The sequence below is a fragment of the Eriocheir sinensis genome, chromosome 64 (genome assembly GCF_024679095.1).
Source record: "Eriocheir sinensis breed Jianghai 21 chromosome 64, ASM2467909v1, whole genome shotgun sequence".
Lineage (NCBI taxonomy): Eukaryota > Metazoa > Arthropoda > Malacostraca > Decapoda > Varunidae > Eriocheir > Eriocheir sinensis.
The window spans coordinates 3,285,458-3,306,061 of record NC_066572.1 but is presented as its reverse complement, the minus strand read 5'-3'; the positions used below and the strand labels follow the sequence as shown (position 1 = coordinate 3,306,061).

The following is a 20,604-nucleotide window of genomic DNA, read 5'->3' as shown; positions in this document are numbered from 1 at the left end:
TCAGAGTGGCCGTGTATGGTGATGACGGTGAGGGTGGTGGCAATCTGGAAGTGTCGTGTGGTTAGTGCAATCAGGAACTGTTTACGTCGGTCACTGTACGGGGAGGTCATTTTTCTTCTTTTTCCTTTTCTTCCTTTCCTTTTTCTTCCTTTCCTTTTTCTTCCTTTCCCTTTTCTTCCTTTCCCTTTTCTTCCTTTCCCTTTTCTTCCTTTTCTTTCTTCCTTTCCTTTCTTCCTTTTCTTTCTTCCTTTTCTTTCTTCCTTTCCTTTCTTCCTTTCCTTTCTTCCTTTTCTTTCTTCCTTTCCTTTCTTCCTTTCCTTTCTTCCTTTTCTTTCTTCCTTTTCTTTCTTCCTTTCCTTTTTCTTCCTTTCCTTTTTCTTCCTTTCCTTTTTCTTCCTTTCCTTTTTCTTCCTTTCCCTTTTCTTCCTTTCCTTTTTCTTCCTTTCCCTTTTCTTCCTTTCCTTTTTCTTCCTTTCCCTTTTCTTTTTCTTCCTCTCCCTTTTCTTCCTCTCCCTTTCTTCCTTTCCCTTTTCTTCCTTTCCTTTTTCTTTTTCTTCCTCTCCCTTTTCTTCCTTTCCCTTTTCTTCCTTTCCTTTTTCTTCCTTTCCCTTTTCTTCCTTTCCCTTTTCTTCCTTTCCCTTTTCTTCCTTTCCCTTTTCTTCCTTTCCCTTTTCTTCCTTTCCCTTTTCTTCCTTTCCCTTTTCTTCCTTTCCTTTTTCTTCCTTTCCCTTTTCTTCCTTTCCTTTTTCTCCCTTTCCCTTTTCTTCCTTTCCTTTTTCTTCCTTTCCTTTTTCTTCCTTTCCTTTTTCTTCCTTCCCTTTTCTTCCTTTCCTTTTCTTCCTTTCCTTCTTCCTCCTCTTCCCTCTTCGCCTAACCCCTTCACTACGGCCAGGCCAAAACAGTGCCCCGCGCCGTATCCGGGATCGCGACAAATTTCAAATGTCGCTATTGAATATAACAAGTTTTCAGCCATAAACTCAACACAACCATCATGTATTATATATGAAAACATGCAGAATTAAATGGTGCACATAGAGAAACATGTATTAATTGATGGTTTTGAGATGTAAGCATAAATATAGAGATAAAATCACTCGTATATTGGCTAGAGCGAGCCAGGATGCAGTATATGTGTCCTCGGATATGGTACGGGGCACGCAAGGACACAGTATATGCATCCTCGTGTTGAAGGGGTTAAGGGGAGGTCCTGTTTTCCTTTCCTTCTTCTTCTTCCTTCTTTCTACTCTTCGTTTAAGGGGAGGTCCTGTTTTCCTTTCCTTCTTCTTCCTCCTTTCTACGCTTCGTTTAAGGGGAGGTCCTGTTTTCCTTTCCTTCTTCTTCTTCCTTCTTTCTACTCTTCGTTTAAGGGGAGGTCCTGTTTTCCTTTCCTTCTTCTTCTTCCTTCTTTCTACTCTTTGTTTAAGGGGAGGTCCTGTTTTCCTTTCTCTTCCTTTCTTTTCCTTCTTCTTATCCCTTCTTCCTCTTCCCTCTGCTCTATTGAAATATCTCTCTTCTTTTTGTTTGCTCTCTCTCTCTCTCTCTCTCTCTCTCTCTCTCTTATCTCATTTTCCTATCTTGTCATTCTTCAATCTTTTCTCTTTCTTCCTTTCTTTATTTTTTCTTATCCCTTCTTCCCCCTCTTCGCTCCGCTCTATTGAAATATCTCTCTTCATCATTTGCTTGCTCTCTCTTTCTCTACAATATCACATTTTCCTATCTCTCTTTTCTTCCTTTTTTCCATGCATCAAGTGAAGTTAAAGTGAAATCATTGAACTGTACTTTTGAATCTGTCGACGAGCTCCTGGAAAGACCTGTAATGTGAGTGATTCTTAGACACTCGTAAGGTAAATTCAATGTCTTCTGTAATCTTCTCGCTACGTTAAAATCCGTCAACAAACTCCTGGGAAGTCGTGTGTGATGCTGAACGATTCTTGGACACACACGTAAGGGAAACTGAGTCTTAGTACCGTTCAATATACAAAACTCTCCCGAAGCCTTGACAAACTCTCCACTCAACACTAGCCATGGACATACTAACACAACCTCCACCAAAGCCTTGACAAACTCTCCACTCAACACTACCCATGGACATACTAACACAGCCTCCACTAAAGCCTTGACAAACTCTCCACTCAACACTACCCATGGACATACTAACACAACCTCCACCAAAGCCTTGACAAACTCTCCACTCAACACTACCCATGGACATACTAACACAACCTCCACCAAAGCCTTGACAAACTCTCCACTCAACACTAGCCATGGACATACTAACACAACCTCCACCAAAGCCTTGACAAACTCTCCACTCAACACTACCCATGGACATACTAACACAACCTCTCCCACAGCCTTGACAAACTCTCCACTCAACACTACCCATGGACACACTAACACAACCTCCACCAAAGCCTTGACAAACTCTCCACTCAACACTACCCATGGACATACTAACACAACCTCTCCCGAAGCCTTGACAAACTCTCCACTCAACACTACCCATGGACATACTAACACAACCTCCACCAAAGCCTTGACAAACTCTCCACTCAACACTACCCATGGACATACTAACACAACCTCCACCAAAGCCTTGACAAACTCTCCACTCAACACTACCCATGGACATACTAACACAGCCTCCACCAAAGCCTTGACAAACTCTCCACTCAACACTACCCATGGACATACTAACACAACCTCCACCAAAGCCTTGACAAACTCTCCACTCAACACTACCCATGGACATACTAACACAGCCTCCACCAAAGCCTTGACAAACTCTCCACTCAACACTACCCATGAACATACTAACACAACCTCCACCAAAGCCTTGACAAACTCTCCACTCAACACTACCCATGAACATACTAACACAACCTCCACCAAAGCCTTGACAAACTCTCCACTCAACACTACCCATGGACATACTAACACAACCTCCACCAAAGCCTTGACAAACTCTCCACTCAACACTACCCATGGACACACTAACACAGCCTCCACCAAAGCCTCGTCACTGTGTAAGCTTTGAACAGTATCCATACTTTAAAATCCTTCGACAAACTCCTGGAAGGTCGTGTGTGATGTTGAACAGTTCTTGGACACATGTAAGGTAAATTCAACATCCTCTGTACTCTTCTCGCTACGTTAAAATTCATCGCCAAACTCCTGGAAAGACTGATGTGATGTTGAACAGTTCTTTAGACACTCAAGTAAATATAAAGATGTTTTTTCGTACTCTTCTGAACACTTTAAAATCAGTCAACGAACTAGAAAGTCTCGTGTGATGTTGAGTGCTCCTTAGACGCAGTAAAGTTAAATTTATCGTCAACAAACTCCTGGAAAGACTGATGTGATGTTGAACGGTTCTTGGACACACTTCCGTTAAATTCAATGTCTCTTGTACGCTTCTCACTACTCAGACACACAAGGAAAGATATAACGTGCCGAGTGCTTCTTCTCAAAGTAAACAATCGCACCAGCCAAGCAGGACCACATGTTTGCTATACCTTCAAACTTAACACACACACACACACACATACACTCAACCCCTTCATCTGTATTTCCTCCTGCCTACGACTGGAACTCTCTCAAGAGGAGGGTATCAGGACACCTCTCCTCCCGAAATTGATCCCTCTGTCGGCCACCTCTTTGGATTCTTTTTAGGAGCAGTGAGTAGCGGGCTTTTTTATATTATTGTTTTCTTTTTTTGTGTGCCCTTGAGCTGTCTCTGTTATATAAAAAAAACTGCATTAGTCACCTTAACACACACACACACACACACACACTCAACCTCTATTACTGTTGCCGTGTATTTTTAAAGTGGTTTTCGTCAATACTAACTACGGCTGAATTGTCTTTTCTATACCCGTTTTTTTCAAGGCGTAGAGAGCCGTGTAGATTTTTTTATGTTGATTTCTATGACCGAGTTTGTTGCATGTCGATTCTGTGAAATTCCAACGCTTCTGCCTGACATCTCCGCCCCAAAAACTGGAATTAAAAAGCGTAACCAACCACAGAAGGCGTAGCGAGCCGTGTAGATTTTTTATGTTGATTTCTACGACCGAGTTTGTCGCATGTCGATTCTGTGAAATTCCAACGCATCTGCCTGACATCTCCGCCCCAAAAACTAGAATTAAAAAGCGTAACCAACCACAGAGCTATTGATATGTATGTGTGACACTCTTACGGAAAACATTACACAATTTTCAACCTGTCCTTGTCAAATGTATGTGCTTGGGGGATGGAATGCTTAGTAATATGACCCATACTTGCCTGCCCTGCTACCATACTGAGGCCCATCATCACACCCCCTCCAAGCAGTCTACCAGAGTCATGGGTCACTCTGGAAAAGAATAAAGCCTTGAAGTGATCATCGCCTTGGCTGTGTATTTCCCAGCAGCAGACCTCACCAAGCTACAGGAACGGAACAAAGAGTGTCTGCAACGATTCAATGAAGAAAAATGTAAAGTCCTGCACCTTGGGAGGGGATATCCAGCACAGTTATACAAGCCTGTTTGCAGAGACATATAAGAAACAGTAAAGATTGTGAGATTCTGCAAGATGACCTCAATAAGATTTGGGACTGGAGTATGGAATGGGAGATGGAATTCAATGTGAAGAAATGTTATGTAATGGAAATGGGAAAGGGAGACCAAAATGGACATACAGAATGGGAGACGGTGAAATATTAAAGAAAGTTCAAGAAGAGAGAGACCTGGGACTGTATGTTACCAGGCTACCAGTGAAGGCAAAATCCCTGACGATCGCAGTGGACGGTTACCCAAGAACTCCGTTACCTTGTCTCTGCGCGGTTGTGGCTTGCATCTGCGTGGAAGGCGATCACATACTTATTCCCAACGTACCCACTCAGCACCTCCCTGGCGTAGTGGTTAGCAAGCCCAGCCATGTACCCGTGGGCCATGGTTTGAATCCCAGGACAGTCCGTGATCAGGCTCCTCGTGGCTGGGGGCTAAATGCATACCTGGGGAGACCTGGGGAATATACACTGTGGTAACCTGGATGTCCCCACTGCCCTGCCTCCCACAGACTCAAGGGGCAAAACGACCCACATACAGATATAGCCAAGGCCCTAAACTTCGCCTATACCTTAAATAACACTCCCTTCTGTTGACCTACACCCCCGGAAAAAGTCAAGGAAGGCTGGGTGTTGAGGCGTCACCCTGAGGCACCGTGAACCCAAATCGGACAAAGAGAAAAGACACACATGAAGATAGAAAAGAATGCGCGTTACCGAGTCATTTGCGGGAGCTGCCACCTCGACGTCTGTGCACTGGGCTGAAGGGAGGGTCTGTCAACCACTTGTGAATGGGGTGACGAGGCTTGGCAGGGCGTGAGAGGTGCGAGGATGTGTCTGGCGATCCTGGCTTGGCGTGTGGCTGTAGGGGAAAGGAAGTAGTGTAAGTAGCGTTCAATATACTAACAACATCTTAGGAACGTTCGACACACACCAGGTATTTGATATATGCAAGTTCGGAATATGCGAATCCGCTCGTATGCGACTAACCTAAATGTGCCAAGTATTCGTTTTATGCGAGAAAAATTCACTATTATGCAAGTATCGGTATGGTATGGCAGACTCACACTAGAGGGCAGCAAGTGCGTGTTTTCCTGCACTTTCCTCGCCTATAATCAACCTTTCCCTCCCTCCGATCCTAAAGTTAATCCCCAGGTAGCTAATTATCAGCTTAAATCGTGGACTCTGTGTGTGTCTCCCCGGAAACTATCAATGTGCTTTACTGTTGCTGTATTATTGTGAAACGGTGCCGGAATAAATAGTTAGAGGGTTCGAAAACGGGTGGAACATAACCCTCTATAATTAATGGGAGGATAGGTTCAATATATGCGAGCTTTTTGCAGAACATAACCCTCGCCTAACACGAATACCTGGTGTACTATCAACGCCTCGTAAAGCCTTTAACTATCACAAGGCTACAACTCTACCCATGGACACACTAACACAGCCTCCACCAAAGCCTCGTCACTGTGTAAGCCTTGAAATGCTTGGGAATTTGGTCCACAAAAATCCCTGGTTACCTGTGATTGTGTGTTGCAAGAAGGAAAGTCTAACCTCTCTTAAAGCCTTCACAAACTATCCTCTCAACACTACCCATGGACACACTAACACAACCTCCACCAGAACCTCGTCAGATGGGCCGAAAAACTGCCTGGCTCCCTGTGATTGTGTGTTCCAAGGAGAAAAGTCTATTATCTCCTGAAGCCTTGACAAACTATCCTCTCAACTCTACCCTTGGACACACTAACACAACCCCCACCAAAGCCTCGTCAGATGTACCGAAAAAGTACCTGTTTACCTGTGATTGTGTGTTGCAAGGAAGGTCACTGTAGGCCGCTGAACATGAGGTTGACAGGAGCGGTGAGGTGTTGATCCTTGACTCTGCCGATAAAAGGGAATAAGGTAATAGATGAAATAGGAAGAAACAATGGCTGGGAAGGAAGAAGGAAAGGAAAAGAAGGGAGGGGAAGAGAAGGGAAGGGAAAGAAGGGAGAGGAAGAGGAAAGAAGGAAAGGGTAAGAGGATGAAAGGAAAGGAAGGGGAAAGAAGGGAAAGGGAGGGGAAAGAAAGGAAAGGGAGGGGAAAGAAGGGTAAGGAAAGGGAGGGGAAAGAAGGGAAATGAAGAGGAAAGGAAAGAAAGGGAGGGGAAAGGAAAGAAAGGGAGGGGAAAGGAAAGAAAGGGAGGGGAAAGAAGGGTAAGGAAAGGGAGGGGAAAGAAGGGAAAGGGAGGGGAAAGGAAAGAATGGGAGGGGAAAGAAAGGAAAGGGAGGGGAAAGAAGGGTAAGGAAAGGGAGGAGAAAGAAAGGAAAGGGAGGGGAAAGGAAAGAAAGGGAGGGGAAAGGAAAGAAAGGGAGGAGAAAGAAAGGAAAGGGAGGGGAAAGGAAAGAAAGGGAGGGGAAAGGAAAGAAAGGGAGGGAAAAGAAGGGTAAGGAAAGGGAGGGGAAAGAAGGGAAAGGAAGGGAAATGGAGGGAAAGGAAGGAAACAGACACAAGAAGAACTGGGAAGGAAGGAAGGGAGGAAGTAAAGGAAGGAAGGAAGGAAGGGATGGAGGGAGGGACGGAAAAGAAGAATGAGAAAAGTTAATAAAGATATGTAAAGGAAGGAAGGAAGGAAAGGAAGGAAGGAAAGAAGGAAGGAAGGGACGGAAAAGAAGCGTGGAACAAATTAATAAAGAAACGTAAAGGAAGGAAGGAAGGAAGTAAAGGAAAGTTAGACAAAAGAACTTGACCGATTAAAAAGAATCTACATTATGGCAGTTTTTGAGGAGAGCGTCAATCATGTATCATAAACTAAGGTGTCATCACTGGTCTGTGCGTATCACCCCAATACATACAGAAGGAAAGTTAGACAAAAGAACTTGACCGATTAAAAAGAATCTATGTTATGACAGTATTTGAGGAGAGCGTCAATCATGTATCATAAACTAAGGTGTCTTTCCTGGTCTGTGCGTATCACTCCAATACATACAGAAGGAAAGTTAGACAAAAGAACTTGACCGATTAAAAAGAATCTATGTTATGACAGTTTTTGAGGAGAGTGTCAATCATGTATCATAAACTAAGGTGTCTCTACTGGTCTGTGCGTATCACTCCAATACATACAGAAGGAAAGTTAGACAAAAGAACTTGACCGATTAAAAAGAATCTATGTTATGACAGTATTTGAGGAGAGCGTCAATCATGTATCATAAACTAAGGTGTCTTCACTGTTCTGTGCGTATCACTCCAATGCATACAGAAGGAAAGTTAGACAAAAGAACTTGACCGATTAAAAAGAATCTATGTTATGACAGTATTTGAGGAGAGTGTCAATCATGTATTAGAATTTATGGTGTCTTTGGTCTATGCACAACTTAATCTAATCTAATCATCTAATCTGCCCTTGCCAAAATGTTGAAGTTCGAACGTAACTGGATGAAAACAATCTACATACCAACAGTTCATTTTTAGCAAAGTTCGAACATTAACGCATGAAAACAATCTACATATCAACAGTCCTTTATTTTCAGAAGGCCGATAAAGAATTAAGTCGCAGGAAATTACATAATATAAACTTGGGTATCTTCACTTATCTGTATTATTGCAATCGATGAACCCAGGAACAGCGTAGACAGCCTGGCACATACACCCTAACACACTATGGGCTTAGGGGGCCTAGAACGCTCCCTGGGACATGCGCTGAAGTCATGGGCCGTTAGTGATGGTTGGGTCGTAGAATAGGGGAGTGTGGGCAGCCTGGCGCACACACCCTAACACTGTATGGGCGTAGGGGGCATGGAACGCTCCCTGGGACATGCGCTGAAGTCATGGGTTGTTAGTGATATTTGGGTTGTAGAATAGGGGAGTGTGGGCAGCCTGGCACACACCCTAACACTGTATGGGCGTCTGGGGGCCTGGAACGCTCCCTGGGACATGCGCTGAAGTCATGGGCCGTTAGTGATGGTTGGGTTGTAGGATAGAGGAGTGTGGGCAGCCTGGCGCACACACCCTAACACTGTATGGGCGTAGGGGGCCTAGAACGCTCCCTGGGACATGCGCTGAAGTCATGGGCTGTTAGTGATGGTTGGGTCGTAGAATAGGGGAGTGTGGGCAGCCTGGCACACACCCTAACACTGTATGGGCGTAGGGGGCCTAGAATGCTCCCTGGGACATGCGCTGAAGCCATGGGGCATTAGTGATGGTTGGGTCGTAGAATAAGGGAGTGTGGGCGCCTTAATCACAGCGGAGTTGATGTGTGAGGTCAAACAGTTAAGAACAATCTCCGTTTCAACTATGATTGACTTTACAATTATTTTTCTTAAAGGTTGAATTTCCCGGATTTTCCATTTCTTCTTCTACTTCTACGACTACTTTTTCTTCTTTTCGTTCGACATGTTACCGAACGAGCCATGCGTAGTTCAAGTTGCCGATGATGTGATTAAGTGTTTCTTGAGGTCTGGGTGCTTGCTTGAGAATCTGGTCCCAGCGCACACTAAAAGCTCGATCGTACCAACCACTCTTTTTTTCTATCGTCGGAGAAGCGTATTGCGGAGTTTTTTATTGCCATTTAAGTTTTTGTGCCCTTGAGCTGCCTCCGTCGCTGCTTAAGAAAAAAAAAAAGGAAAAAGTGTCGATGTGAATTTTGCGTGGATTTTCAGGGTAACAATTTGACCCCCATACTGAAGGTGGTCTCACAATCCTACCCTACGTCTCAGTGTGGTCAGTTTCTATTATAAATACTATACATATATATATATATATACATTTACTCCGTGTAACATACATATATATATATAAACATCAATGTACCTTTAATATAATCTCTCCTTCGGGTCCTGATCTGAGAGGCATCGTAGGAGGGCAGCCGTAGATCTCGCTGAGTTGTCCAGTTCTGTAAAAATATAGTGTACCAGTTATTTCCACGGTTTATACTTGTACTGTAACCAGGGATGAGAGTGTAGAGTGTGAGGGAGCGTGTAGCCTCGATATACAGCATTTTCCCACTAACCTGTAAGAATGACCACTGTGTAATGTATGGGAATGCTTCAAGGTCTCCCAAATTAACTGGTTGGGGTAATAGGTGTCCTTCCTTGTGTGTGTATAGAGGAAGGAAGGAAAACAAGCAACCAGTCCTGTACATCAATTTTCCGCCAGTAACTTGTAAGAATGACCACTGTGTAATGTATCGGAACACTACAAGGTCTACCAAATTAACTGGCTGTGGTATTAGTTGTCTTTTCCTTGTGTGTGTATAGAGAAAGGAAGGAAAACAAGCAACCAGTCCTGTACATCAATTTTCTGCCAGTAACTCGTAAGAATGACCACTGTGTAATGTATGGGAATGCTTCAAGGTCTCCCAAATTAACTGGCTGTGGTATTAGTTGTTCCTTCCTTGTGTGTGTATAGAGAAAGGAAGGAAAACAGTCAACCAGTCCTGTACATCAATTTTCCGCCAGTAACTCGTAAGAATGACCACTGTGTAATGTATGGGAATGCTTCAAGGTCTCCCAAATTAACTGGTTGTGGTAATAGGTGTCCTTCCTTGTGTGTGTATAGAGAAAGGAAGGAAAACAAGCAACCAGTCCTGTACATCAATTTTCAGCCAGTAACTCGTAAGAATGACCACTGTGTAATGTATGGGAATGCTTCAAAGTCTCCCAAATTAACTGGGTGTGGTATTAGTTGTCTTTTCCTTGTGTGTGTATAGAGGAAGGAAGGAAAACAAGCAACCAGTCCTGTACGTCAATTTTCCGCCGGTGACTCGTAAGAATGACCACTGTCTAATGTATGGGAATGCTTCAAGGTCTCCCAAATTAACTGGTTGTGGTATTAGTCATCTCTTCCTTGTGTGTGTATAGAGGAAGGAAGGAAAACAAGCAACCAGTCCTGTACATCAATTTTCAGCCAGTAACTCGTAAGAATGACCACTGTGTAATGTATGGGAATGCTTCAAGGTCTACCAAATTAACTGGTTGTGGTATTAGTTGTTCCTTCCCTGTGTGTGTATAGAGGAAGGAAGGAAAACAAGCAACCAGTCCTGTACGTCAATTTTCCGCCAGTAACTCGTAAGAATGACCACTGTGTAATGTATGGGAACACTGCAAAGTCTCCCAAATTTGCTGGCTGTGGTGTGTAGCTCTCCCTTCCCTGTGTGTGTATAGAGGAAGGAAGGAAAACAGCCAACCAGTCCCGTACATCAATTTTCCGCCAGTAACTCGTAAGAATGACCACTGTGTATGTATCGGAACACTGCAAAGTCTCCCAAATTTGCTGGGTGTGGTGTGTAGCTCTCCCTTCCCTGTGTGTGTAAAGAGGAAGGAAGGAAAGCAGCCAACCAGTCCTGTATCTCATTGTTTACATTTTTGGCTTGGGGGAAGAAGAGCAAGGTGTCCCGACCAGCCCAAACAGCATAGATTCATGATGTGCTGGTCGCTATTCTCGGACACATCCGCCGCTCACACTAATATTTTCAAAGGGTAAAAAATTATATCAGTTGGGTTCTCATGTGTGTTTTCTTAGACTCATGGTACAGAGGAAGGGTCAAACTACCACCAGGGTCATAAAACTACCCCTGGAAATGCCCACAACTCCTATGAAGGCCTTGTCAAATATGTGTTTCTCAAGGTTCATGGTACAGAGGAAGGGTCACATTACCACCAGGGTCATAAAACTACCCCTGGAAATGCCCACAACACCCATGAAAGCCTTGTCAAATATGTGTTTCTTTAGGTTCATGGTACAGAGGAAGGGTCAAACTACCACCAGGGTCATAAAACTACCCCTGGAAATGCCCACAACTCCTATGAAAGCCTTGTCAAATATGTGTTTCTTTAGGTTCATGGTACAGAGGAAGGGTCAAACTACCACCAGGGTCATAAAACTACCCCTGGAAATGCCCACAACTCCTATGAAAGCCTTGTCAAATATGTGTTTCTCAAGGTTCATGGTACAGAGGAAGGGTCACACTACCACCAGGGTCATAAAACTACCCCTGGAAATGCCCACAACTCCTATGAAAGCCTTGTCAAATATGTGTTTCTTTAGGTTCATGGTACAGAGGAAGGATCACACTACCACCAGGGTCATAAAACTACCCCTGGAAATGCCCACAACACCCATGAAAGCCTTGTCAAACATGAGTGTACGGGTGCGGAAATGTTGATATATGCTGAGACAGGGAGGAGGGAAGAATCTGTACCCTATATATACTTGTTTCCTCTGGTTGTGTGTGTGTGTGTGTGTGTGTGTGTGTGTGTGTAGGGAATGCTGTACTCTTTTCTATGTAAGGTCCTCACCTCAATCGATCTTCTGGTACACTTCTACAGTTGTTTATTTTCCGTTGACTAAAGTAAGACTCCAACCCTATCGAGAGAGTCTTTTATTTGACCTTCCGCTGCGCCCCCTGGTTAGAAGGTGGGTCAAGGGCGGTGAAGCTCCCCCATTAATAGGTCGTAAAGTTCACCTGGAGTAGTTTAAATATGCTCCCTGACCCTAAACCCTCTGTGAGCTATTTTGCGTCGCCAGAGGAAGCTGCTCTTTTGTGACCATTATCCCCTATTTCCAACAATAAATAGTCCTTGAATTGGGTTTTGAAAGCGTTTCCATGATTGTTGAACGTTTGTAGAAAAGATATGATTGATTGTTTATCGTTACAGGTAAGCGACAATGGAGAAGGGAGGAACATGCAATCCTAACCCCCAGGCAGGGCAATGTGATTATACAACTATTAATACATGTGTAGGGAGCACCATGAAACTAAGATGAAGAGATACTGATGTTTCATAAGGTAGGTCATGAGCAGATTGGCACCATGGTACTAAATCCAATCTTAACCCCGAGAATGGTTGCTCACGGGGGGACATCCAGTCAGCGTTGCCAAATTATCGTATTCATCGCATTGCATTTTCTTAGTTTTTGCCCGATAACTCTAGCAAAGAAAAAATGAAACCGTCAATATTTAAGTTTTAACGATAACTTTAATTTTCTATCGTTATTTGTGTGGTTACGACAGTTTTGAAGCCTAAAAATGATAAATGGAATGTTCAGAGTACGACAATTTGGCAACCCTGCATCCAGTTCACCAGTGTGCCTTACCCAGGGGTCCACAGGTGCACATCTACCCCCGGACACAGAGGGAGGTGAGCTGGACTGGCCTGGCTTGGGATTTGAGTAAAGAAGATGAAAAATAGGAGGATGAGGAGGAGGGATAGTCACATACGGGATGTCCCCCCTGCCCTGTGCCCCGGGGTGCTGGGTTCTTGCCCCTCCTCAGCTTCAAGAACACGGAGATGAGCACAGGGGCCATGATCACCTACACCCTAACTAACAAACCTTATCTTAATTACTCTTGTGTTGGTCTTCACAGGCAGCAAATTCATCCTGTTCTAGCCGCCATTCTGGGCACTCCTGGTTGGTTTCCGCCTCTATATAGCTTGTTCAGCCTTTAGACTTCTTTATCCTCACACTTTCCTCATCTTCAGACATCTTGGTAGAGTTTTAGAGCAAGAAAACACGAGAGATTGCACTTCCTGGCTCGTCCACCCCGACTCCATCTTGGTTTGTCTTCCTCTTCTTCTTCTTGTGACTCACTGCTTCGAGGCTTCACAGTTCGGGCTTTGTTTGTTTCTTCTCTCAAATTTACTTTTTCTTTTGTATTTCTTAGTCTATTGTGTTTTATATATATACATTCCCAACTCTTATTCTTATGTATGTTTTTTTTATGTGTCTGCAAGTCGTCTTTTGTTTCCCTGGTCGCCTTCTTTCTTTAATCCACTTTTCTTTTTTCGCTCTCCCCTTCAGCGCGTCCTCCACCTGGGTCTCAGTGCTTGATGTCCACTTTCACGTGCACTGCTGAAGGGGACACAGCCTCTTCAGCCACGGGGCCAGTCAGTGAGGCCATGCGTGCCCGTCTCCCGCTGTCGTCTAGAACAGGATGATTCTCGACGTCACAACTCGTCCGCAGGTGTGCGCGCTCAGATGACCTGCTGTGTGTGCGCCTCACGCGTGGGACTTGGCAGTCTTTTTTGAGTCTGCATTCGCTTGAGATTTTAGGGGACTATATATATATATATATATATATATATATATATATATATATATATATATATATATATATATATATATATATATATATATATATATATATATATATATATATATATATATATATATATATTTTATTGTGGGTCCCCTTTTTGTGGTCCCTGGTCCAGCATGAAGCTTTGCACCACAGTCCATTGTAAATCTGGCACAACAACACTTTAGGGCCCCTGATCCCTTGAGGCCCAAAGCACATGCTTATTTTGCTTGATGGTTAATCCAGGGCCGTCCATCACTTGTCAACACTTGCATGGACTAGGTATGAGGCGAAGTGTTTGCTGATGATGCTGTTCATCTCAAGGAATTGCAGAGGTCCCGGTGATGGCTCTCCAAGTGCTGCATGAGGAGGCAAGGCCCCTGGGACTGAAGGACTCTTGGGCCAACACTAACCAGGACACTGCGTAGTGACCTGAAGAGGCATGTCACGGCCTTGGCACAAATGCCTTCTCAGGATCACGGGGCATTGCTGAGTGTCTGCATCGAACCAGAGACTAAATGAAACTGAAATGAGACGTACCTGTTACCAGCTTAGTCTCCATTGCAAAAGTTAGTCCAAGAACCTTACCAGACCAGACGAGACTGAGCATGGCTTAGGAAGGGCAAAGACATTCCCAGACTCCCAGTTGTGACTCCCAGCTGTACTGATGGGGTAACACAGAAGACCACCGTTTCACTCTCCACTTTCAATAACCAACACCACCAGCTGGCTCAAGGTGTTCCCAGTGTGCAGACCCACAGAACACACCAGAGCAGACATGAGGAACGAACCCACTCCCGACCCCCTCCCATAGGTCACAATATTGAAGCCTGCAGAACCCACTGGAGCAGACGTGACAAAAGAACCCACTCCCTACATCATGACATCAAAACCAGGTGACCCTCTCATACCAGGTGGAAACACAGGTATGAGAGATAATGAGAGAAAAAGAAGGCCACAGAGACATATGGAGAAACACCAAGAGGGAAACAGAGACAGACAGAAGGACACCAGGAAAGCCAAAGAGACAGAGATGGAGACAGAAAGAGGGCCAGAGAGACAGAGGCAGAACGACACCAATAGGCCCAGAGAGACAGAGACAAAGACATAGAAATAGACGAACCAAAACAGCCAAAGAAACAGCGACCGACACATTCCTTGGCTGTAAAAAAACGACAAATAAATAAATAAATAAAACAGAGGTCCATAGATACACAGAGATGGGTGGTGGTGTGTTTTAATGTTTTATTCTATTCGTCAACAGTGAATAGGTGACGTACAGGGCGGCGGCAGCGGCGGGGGCGGAGGGAGCAATGGGCTCACAGCAACGCCTGCACCGGGCGGACCAGGACAAGGGACTGGCTGGCTGACAGGCTGGCTGGCTGGCTGGATGGCTGGCTCTCTGCTTCACCGCCACATAACAAGAAGGGATCCCAAAACTACACTAGTACATCCTCTAACGCGAACACACACAAAAAAAGTACAGTATCGTCCGAGGCGCATTACGGCAGTGACCCCAGCGATGCCAGTGACAGCGGCGGTGGGTCAGAGCGGGTCGGGGGGAGCCTCCTGGGGGCTGCGACACTCCTTCAGGAAGCTGAGATCTTTGAATGGCCACAAGAAGCCCAGGACACGAAGGAGGGGGTGAAGGAGGTGGTGGTGGTGGTGGTGGTGGCAGGTTACAGCTAGGAGTGTTAGTCTAGCGAGGAGACTATTGACTAGCGGCTCTTTGCTACCACCTGACGGGAGCTTTGTGAACTGCAACAGACAGCCAAGGTTATGGTTACTAGGAGGAGGAGGAGGAGGAGGAGGAGAACTAGCAGGGTAAAGCAGAAAGAGGAAGAGGAATACTAGCAAGAACAGCAGGAGGAAAAGGAAGATATAGCAATTAGGAGGAAGAGGAAGAGGAAGACTAGCAGGGAGAACGCAGAAAAGAGGAAGACGATAGCTAGCAGGAAGAGGAAGAGGAAAAAAAGCTTGCAGAAGGAGGAGGAAAACTAGCAGGGAGAAACAAGGGAAGAGGAAGACGATGGCTAGCAGGAAGAGGAAGAGGAAAAAAAGCTTGCAGAAGGAGGAGGAAAACTAGCAGGGAGAACCAAGGGAGAGAGAGAAATGCTAGTGAGGAAACTGCAAGAAGGCGAAGGAAAATGTGAACGGCTAGTCGAGAGAGAACCAGGAAAAGGGAAAACTCTGAAGAAGAAGAAGAAGAAGAAGGAGACGAAGGAAGAGATAGGAAGTCGGAACGGAGAAAAAGAGAGAAAGAAAGGAGATAGGGAGATGAAGAAAGACTGACTAGAATGTGAATTAAAACAGAAAGTATATGGAAAAATGCATTAGTCAGGCTTCTAAAAACAATACTAGAGAGAGAGAGATAGATAGAGAGATCAGGAAATAAATAAATAAAAAAAAAAATATAGCCGAACGGATGACGAGAGAGTAGAGGATATGTGGGAAGGTTAACAGGTCCAAGGAAATACAAAATACACGTTATGGCGGGTTGCTACGCTCGCCCCAGTGTGAGTGGGGGACGTAGGCTGAGGGGGGCCATATCTACACATCTACAGAGGGGGGGGTGAGGAGTGGGGTGAAGTGACGAGGCCTATGATGGCGCGGCACTGTTGCTTCTTATTTCACTTGTTCTGGCACTGCAAGGAGAACCAACATATTAACACACACCCCAAAGCATGAACGGACTTACGAACACACACCTAAAGAGGGTCAGTAACATACATTGAAAGCATTCCCATATAAATTCCCATTCCCATATAAATTGAAGAGTTGGATTCCTGGCTCCTTCTGTTCTGATTCCAGCATTTCAGGAACAGAATCAGATCCTACAGATATATATAAGTAATAGAATAGGACCCCACAAGTATATATAAGTAATAGAATTGGACCCCACAAATATATATAAGTAATAGAATCAGATCCTACAGATATATATAAGTAATAGAATTGGACCCCACAAATATATATAAGTAATAGAATTGGACCCCACAAATATATATAAGTAATAGAATTGGACCCCACAAATATATATAAGTAATAGAATTGGACCCCACAAATATATATAAGTAATAGAATTGGACCCCACAAGTATATGTAAAGCAATAGAATCAAGCCTCATTAACATACAGAGACAGAATTGGATCCTACAAGTTTATAAAGGTATAGGTTAGACCTCACAAGTAAATACAGCATAGAATTGGACCCTAGAAATATATATACAAGGGAATAGAATCAAGCTCAAATGTATACAGAGAGAGGAGAGTTGGATTCCTAGTGCCCTTTCATTCCTATTCCCATATTTCAAGAGTAGAATCGGATCCCACAAATATATAAAGAATTAGACCCAACATGAAAGAGATATCACTAATGCATATCAAAAAAATTAAAATCTTTACCTTATATATAACTAAAGATTCTTAGGTACATAAATTACTTAATATTACATCTCAGCACTAGTCCAGCACCCAGCGGCAGCACCCAGCACCCTAAAGGGGCAAATTTTCCGTGCATCTTCAGTCAAGTTGGAAAGTTTTGTTTAGTGGGCGCAACATCTGTGGTCATATGCCGGAGAGAGACAGGAGGGGAAGGAATTATAGGAGAAGGGAACAGACCCCAGGAGACGGGACACAACCCAACATCTGTGGTCATATGCCGGAGAGAGACAGAAGGGGAAGGAATTATAGGAGAAGGGAACAGACCCCAGGAGACGGGACACAACCCAACATCTGTGGTCATATGACGGAGAGAGACAGAAGTGGAAGTAATTATAGGAGAAGGGAACAGACCCCAGGAGACGGGACACAACCCAACATCTGTGGTCATATGCCGGAGAGAGACAGGAGGGGAAGGAATTATAGGAGAAGGGAACAGACCCCAGGAGACGGGACACAACCCAACATCTGTGGTCATATGCCGGAGAGAGACAGGAGGGGAAGGAATTATAGGAGAAGGGAACAGACCCCAGGAGACGGGACACAACCCAACATCTGTGGTCATATGCCGGAGAGAGACAGGAGGGGAAGGAATTATAGGAGAAGGGAACAGACCCCAGGAGACAGGACACAACCCCCGATTAATACCTGGTACCCATGCACTGCTGGGTGGACAGGGGCGTAGGGTATCGGAAAAGCCACCCAAATTTTTCCACTCCGCCCGGGAATCGAACCTGGGCTCTTTCGGTTGTGAGCCGAGTGTGCTAACCACTGCACCACGAAGCCCCCATCTTCAGTCAAGCCACGATTTCCGCTAGCGTCGTTCTCATTTGTTTCTTGTTATTGCTGATGATGATGATGAGTAATACCGTCATCCTTGGGTGAAATCTACCGTAGCTTTGGAAGATCGTGGACACGTCAGAAAACCACGGAAATATGAGAATCACGCCAGCGGAAATCGTGGTTTGACTGAAGATCCACGGAAAATTTGCCCAGTGTGATACCCCCATTAGCACCCAGCCTTGGCCCCAGAGTAAGCATTGTGAAGCTGAACAACTGACTCGGAATGTAAACTGAGGAATAGTGACCATATTTAGCTTTTCCTGACCTGACCTTATTGTTAATTTACTGGACTTAAAACTTTCAAAATACATAATTGCTTTTTCCTTAATCTGCCTTCGCATTCACAAACTCTATTTTTGTACCGTAGCAAAACCTAGAGCTCATTTAATAGAGAAAACTAACTTTGAAAATTCTTAACATTTGGAAGGCTGAGCTATACTAAATGTTGAGTAAATTTAACAATATTGATCTTGATAAAACTTAATTTGACCATTCTTAGCTTGCAAAGACCTGAACTCTGCTAAACTTTGAAAAATTAACAATATTGATCTTGATAAAACCTAACCAAACCATTCTTAAACTTATAAAGACCTGAACTCTGCTGAACTTAAAAAAAAAATAACAATATTGATCTTGATAAAACCTAATTTGACCATTCTTAAACTTATAAAGACCTGAACTCTGCTAAACTTTAAAAAAACTAACAATATTGATCTTGATAAAACCTAACCAAACCATTCTTAAACTTGCAAAGACCTGAACTCTGCTGAACTTAAAAAAAACTAACAATATTGATCTTGATAAAACCTAACCAAACCATTCTTAAACTTGCAAAGACCTGAACTCTGCTGAACTTAAAAAAAACTAACAATATTGATCTTGATAAAACCTAACCAAACCATTCTTAAACTTATAAAGACCTGAACTCTGCTAAACTTTAAAAAAAACTAACAATATTGATCTTGATAAAACTTAATTTGACCATTCTTAAACTTGCAAAGACCTGAACTCTGCTAAACTTTGAAAAATTAACAATATTGATCTTGATAAAACCTAACCAAACCATTCTTAAACTTATAAAGACCTGAACTCTGCTGAACTTAAAAAAAACTAACAATATTGATCTTGATAAAACCTAACCAAACCATTCTTAAACTTGCAAAGACCTGAACTCTGCTAAACTTTGAAAAACTAACAATATTGATCTTGATAAAACCCAATTTGACCATTCTTAAACTTGCAAAGACCTGAACTCTGCTAAACTTTGAAAAATTAACAATATTGATCTTGATAAAACCTAACCAAACCATTCTTAAACTTATAAAGACCTGAACTGTGCTGAACTTAAAAAAACTAACAATATTGATCTTGATAAAACCTAACCAAACCATTCTTAAACTTATAAAGACCTGAACTCTGCTGAACTTAAAAAAAACTAACAATATTGATCTTGATAAAACCCAATTTGACCATTCTTAAACTTGCAAAGACCTGAACTCTGCTAAACTTTGAAAAAACTAACACTATTGATCTTGATAAAACCTAACCAAACCATTCTTAAACTTATAAAGACCTGAACTCTGCTGAACTTAAAAAAAACTAACAATATTGATCTTGATAAAACCCAATTTGACCATTCTTAAACTTGCAAAGACCTGAACTCTGCTAAACTTTGAAAAATTAACAATATTGATCTTGATAAAACCTAACCAAACCATTCTTAAACTTATAAAGACCTGAACTCTGCTGAACTTAAAAAAAACCTAACAATATTGATCTTGATAAAACCTAACCAAACCATTCTTAAACTTATAAAGACCTGAACTCTGCTGAAGTTAAAAAAAACCTAACAATATTGATCTTGATAAAACCTAATTTGACCATTCTTAAACTTGCAAAGACCTGAACTCTGCTAAACTTTGAAAAAACTAACAATATTGATCTTGATAAAACCTAATTTGACCATTCTTAAACTTGCAAAGACCTGAACTCTGCTAAACTTTGAAAAACTAACAATATTGATCTTGATAAAACCCAATTTGACCATTCTTAAACTTGCAAAGACCTGAACTCTGCTAAACTTTGAAAAAACTAACAATATTGATCTTATTAAAACCTAATTTGACCATTCTTAAACTTGCAAAGACCTGAAGTCTGCTAAACTTTGAAAAACTTACGTAACTACACATCTTGAAAATACTATATCATACTAAACAAAAACTAGACCATTGCTTAAGCCTTTCCCTTGCACCTTAACCCAATAAAACAAGTGATTATTATAAATTTACCTTGAATCTCAGCACCTGTGGACATTACCTGCATACTCGTTAACGTTACAAATGATCACCTCAAACTTACACTAACTGATAAGGTGTAATTTTAAGACTAGATTATATTATCATTATTATTGGTATTATTACTATTATTACTACTACTACTATTGCTATAACCTATCACACCCTGTAGTTATGAGCATTAGCAACCTCTGTTTACTACATCTGCTGCAAGCGTACACACACACACGCACACGCACACACATACAAGCTTTTCCTTTTCTCTCTTTCAATTATCTTTTTTCAGCTCTATAGCATCTTGTGAGAAGGTTATATACATACACACACACATACACACATACAAGCTTTTTCTTTTCTCTCTTTCAATTATCTTTTTTCAGCTCTATAGCATCTTGTGAGAAGGTTATATACATACACACACACATACAC

General features: G+C 42.9%; 1 protein-coding gene and 3 long non-coding RNA genes across 67 annotated transcripts; 2 read left to right on the top strand and 2 right to left on the bottom strand.

Annotated features, from left to right (window-relative positions):
- Positions 1 to 1,529: 1,529 nt before the first annotated feature.
- LOC126987293 (uncharacterized) lies at positions 1,530 to 13,465 on the bottom strand. Of its 17 annotated transcripts, none has more exons than XM_050844161.1 (6): positions 12,854 to 12,884; positions 9,332 to 9,413; positions 2,884 to 6,424; positions 2,524 to 2,583; positions 2,164 to 2,463; positions 1,530 to 2,103 (listed from the first exon to the last, which is right to left on the bottom strand). In XM_050844161.1, the coding sequence occupies exons 3-6, from the start codon at positions 3,046 to 3,048 to the stop codon at positions 1,714 to 1,716; spliced, it is 915 nt and encodes a 304-aa protein (XP_050700118.1). In that variant the 5' UTR covers positions 3,049 to 6,424; positions 9,332 to 9,413; positions 12,854 to 12,884; the 3' UTR covers positions 1,530 to 1,713. The 17 variants fall into 17 exon arrangements, 16 of the variants coding, with proteins under 16 accessions (XP_050700118.1, XP_050700112.1, XP_050700108.1 ...); XR_007740643.1 differs by lacking the exon at positions 1,530 to 2,103 and having other exon boundaries at positions 2,117 to 2,223; positions 2,284 to 2,343; positions 2,404 to 2,763; positions 12,854 to 13,465; XM_050844155.1 differs by having other exon boundaries at positions 2,164 to 2,583.
- On the top strand, positions 7,031 to 11,887 carry LOC126987294 (uncharacterized). Of its 5 annotated transcripts, none has more exons than XR_007740648.1 (4): positions 7,031 to 7,338; positions 7,607 to 9,572; positions 9,723 to 10,174; positions 10,326 to 11,887. It is a non-coding gene; the product is annotated as an uncharacterized LOC126987294 (long non-coding RNA). The 5 variants fall into 5 exon arrangements; XR_007740645.1 differs by having other exon boundaries at positions 7,473 to 9,572; XR_007740647.1 differs by having other exon boundaries at positions 7,031 to 7,472.
- Positions 13,466 to 14,117: 652 nt separating the features above from the next.
- On the top strand, positions 14,118 to 16,694 carry LOC126987290 (uncharacterized). The gene is made up of 2 exons (XR_007740640.1): positions 14,118 to 16,470; positions 16,535 to 16,694. It is a non-coding gene; the product is annotated as an uncharacterized LOC126987290 (long non-coding RNA).
- On the bottom strand, positions 14,820 to 20,177 carry LOC126987286 (uncharacterized). Of its 44 annotated transcripts, none has more exons than XR_007740598.1 (5): positions 20,055 to 20,177; positions 19,728 to 19,972; positions 19,291 to 19,398; positions 18,966 to 19,209; positions 14,820 to 18,884 (listed from the first exon to the last, which is right to left on the bottom strand). It is a non-coding gene; the product is annotated as an uncharacterized LOC126987286 (long non-coding RNA). The 44 variants fall into 44 exon arrangements; XR_007740635.1 differs by lacking the exon at positions 20,055 to 20,177 and adding an exon at positions 19,506 to 19,586 and having other exon boundaries at positions 18,966 to 19,178; positions 19,342 to 19,423; positions 19,753 to 19,891; XR_007740631.1 differs by lacking the exon at positions 20,055 to 20,177 and having other exon boundaries at positions 14,820 to 18,441; positions 18,525 to 18,884; positions 19,728 to 19,853.
- Positions 20,178 to 20,604: the final 427 nt, after the last annotated feature.

Coding starts and splice junctions, on each gene's coding strand:
- LOC126987293 (XM_050844148.1), bottom strand. CDS start 3,048: ATGGATACTGTTCAAAGCTTACACAGTGACGAGGCTTTGGTGGAGGCT. Junction 2,764..2,883: donor TTGTCAAGGCTTTGGTGGAG/GTTGTGTTAGTA, acceptor GCTTTGGTGGAG/GCTGTGTTAGTATGTCCATG. Junction 2,104..2,163: donor TTGTCAAGGCTTTGGTGGAG/GTTGTGTTAGTA, acceptor GCTTTAGTGGAG/GCTGTGTTAGTATGTCCATG.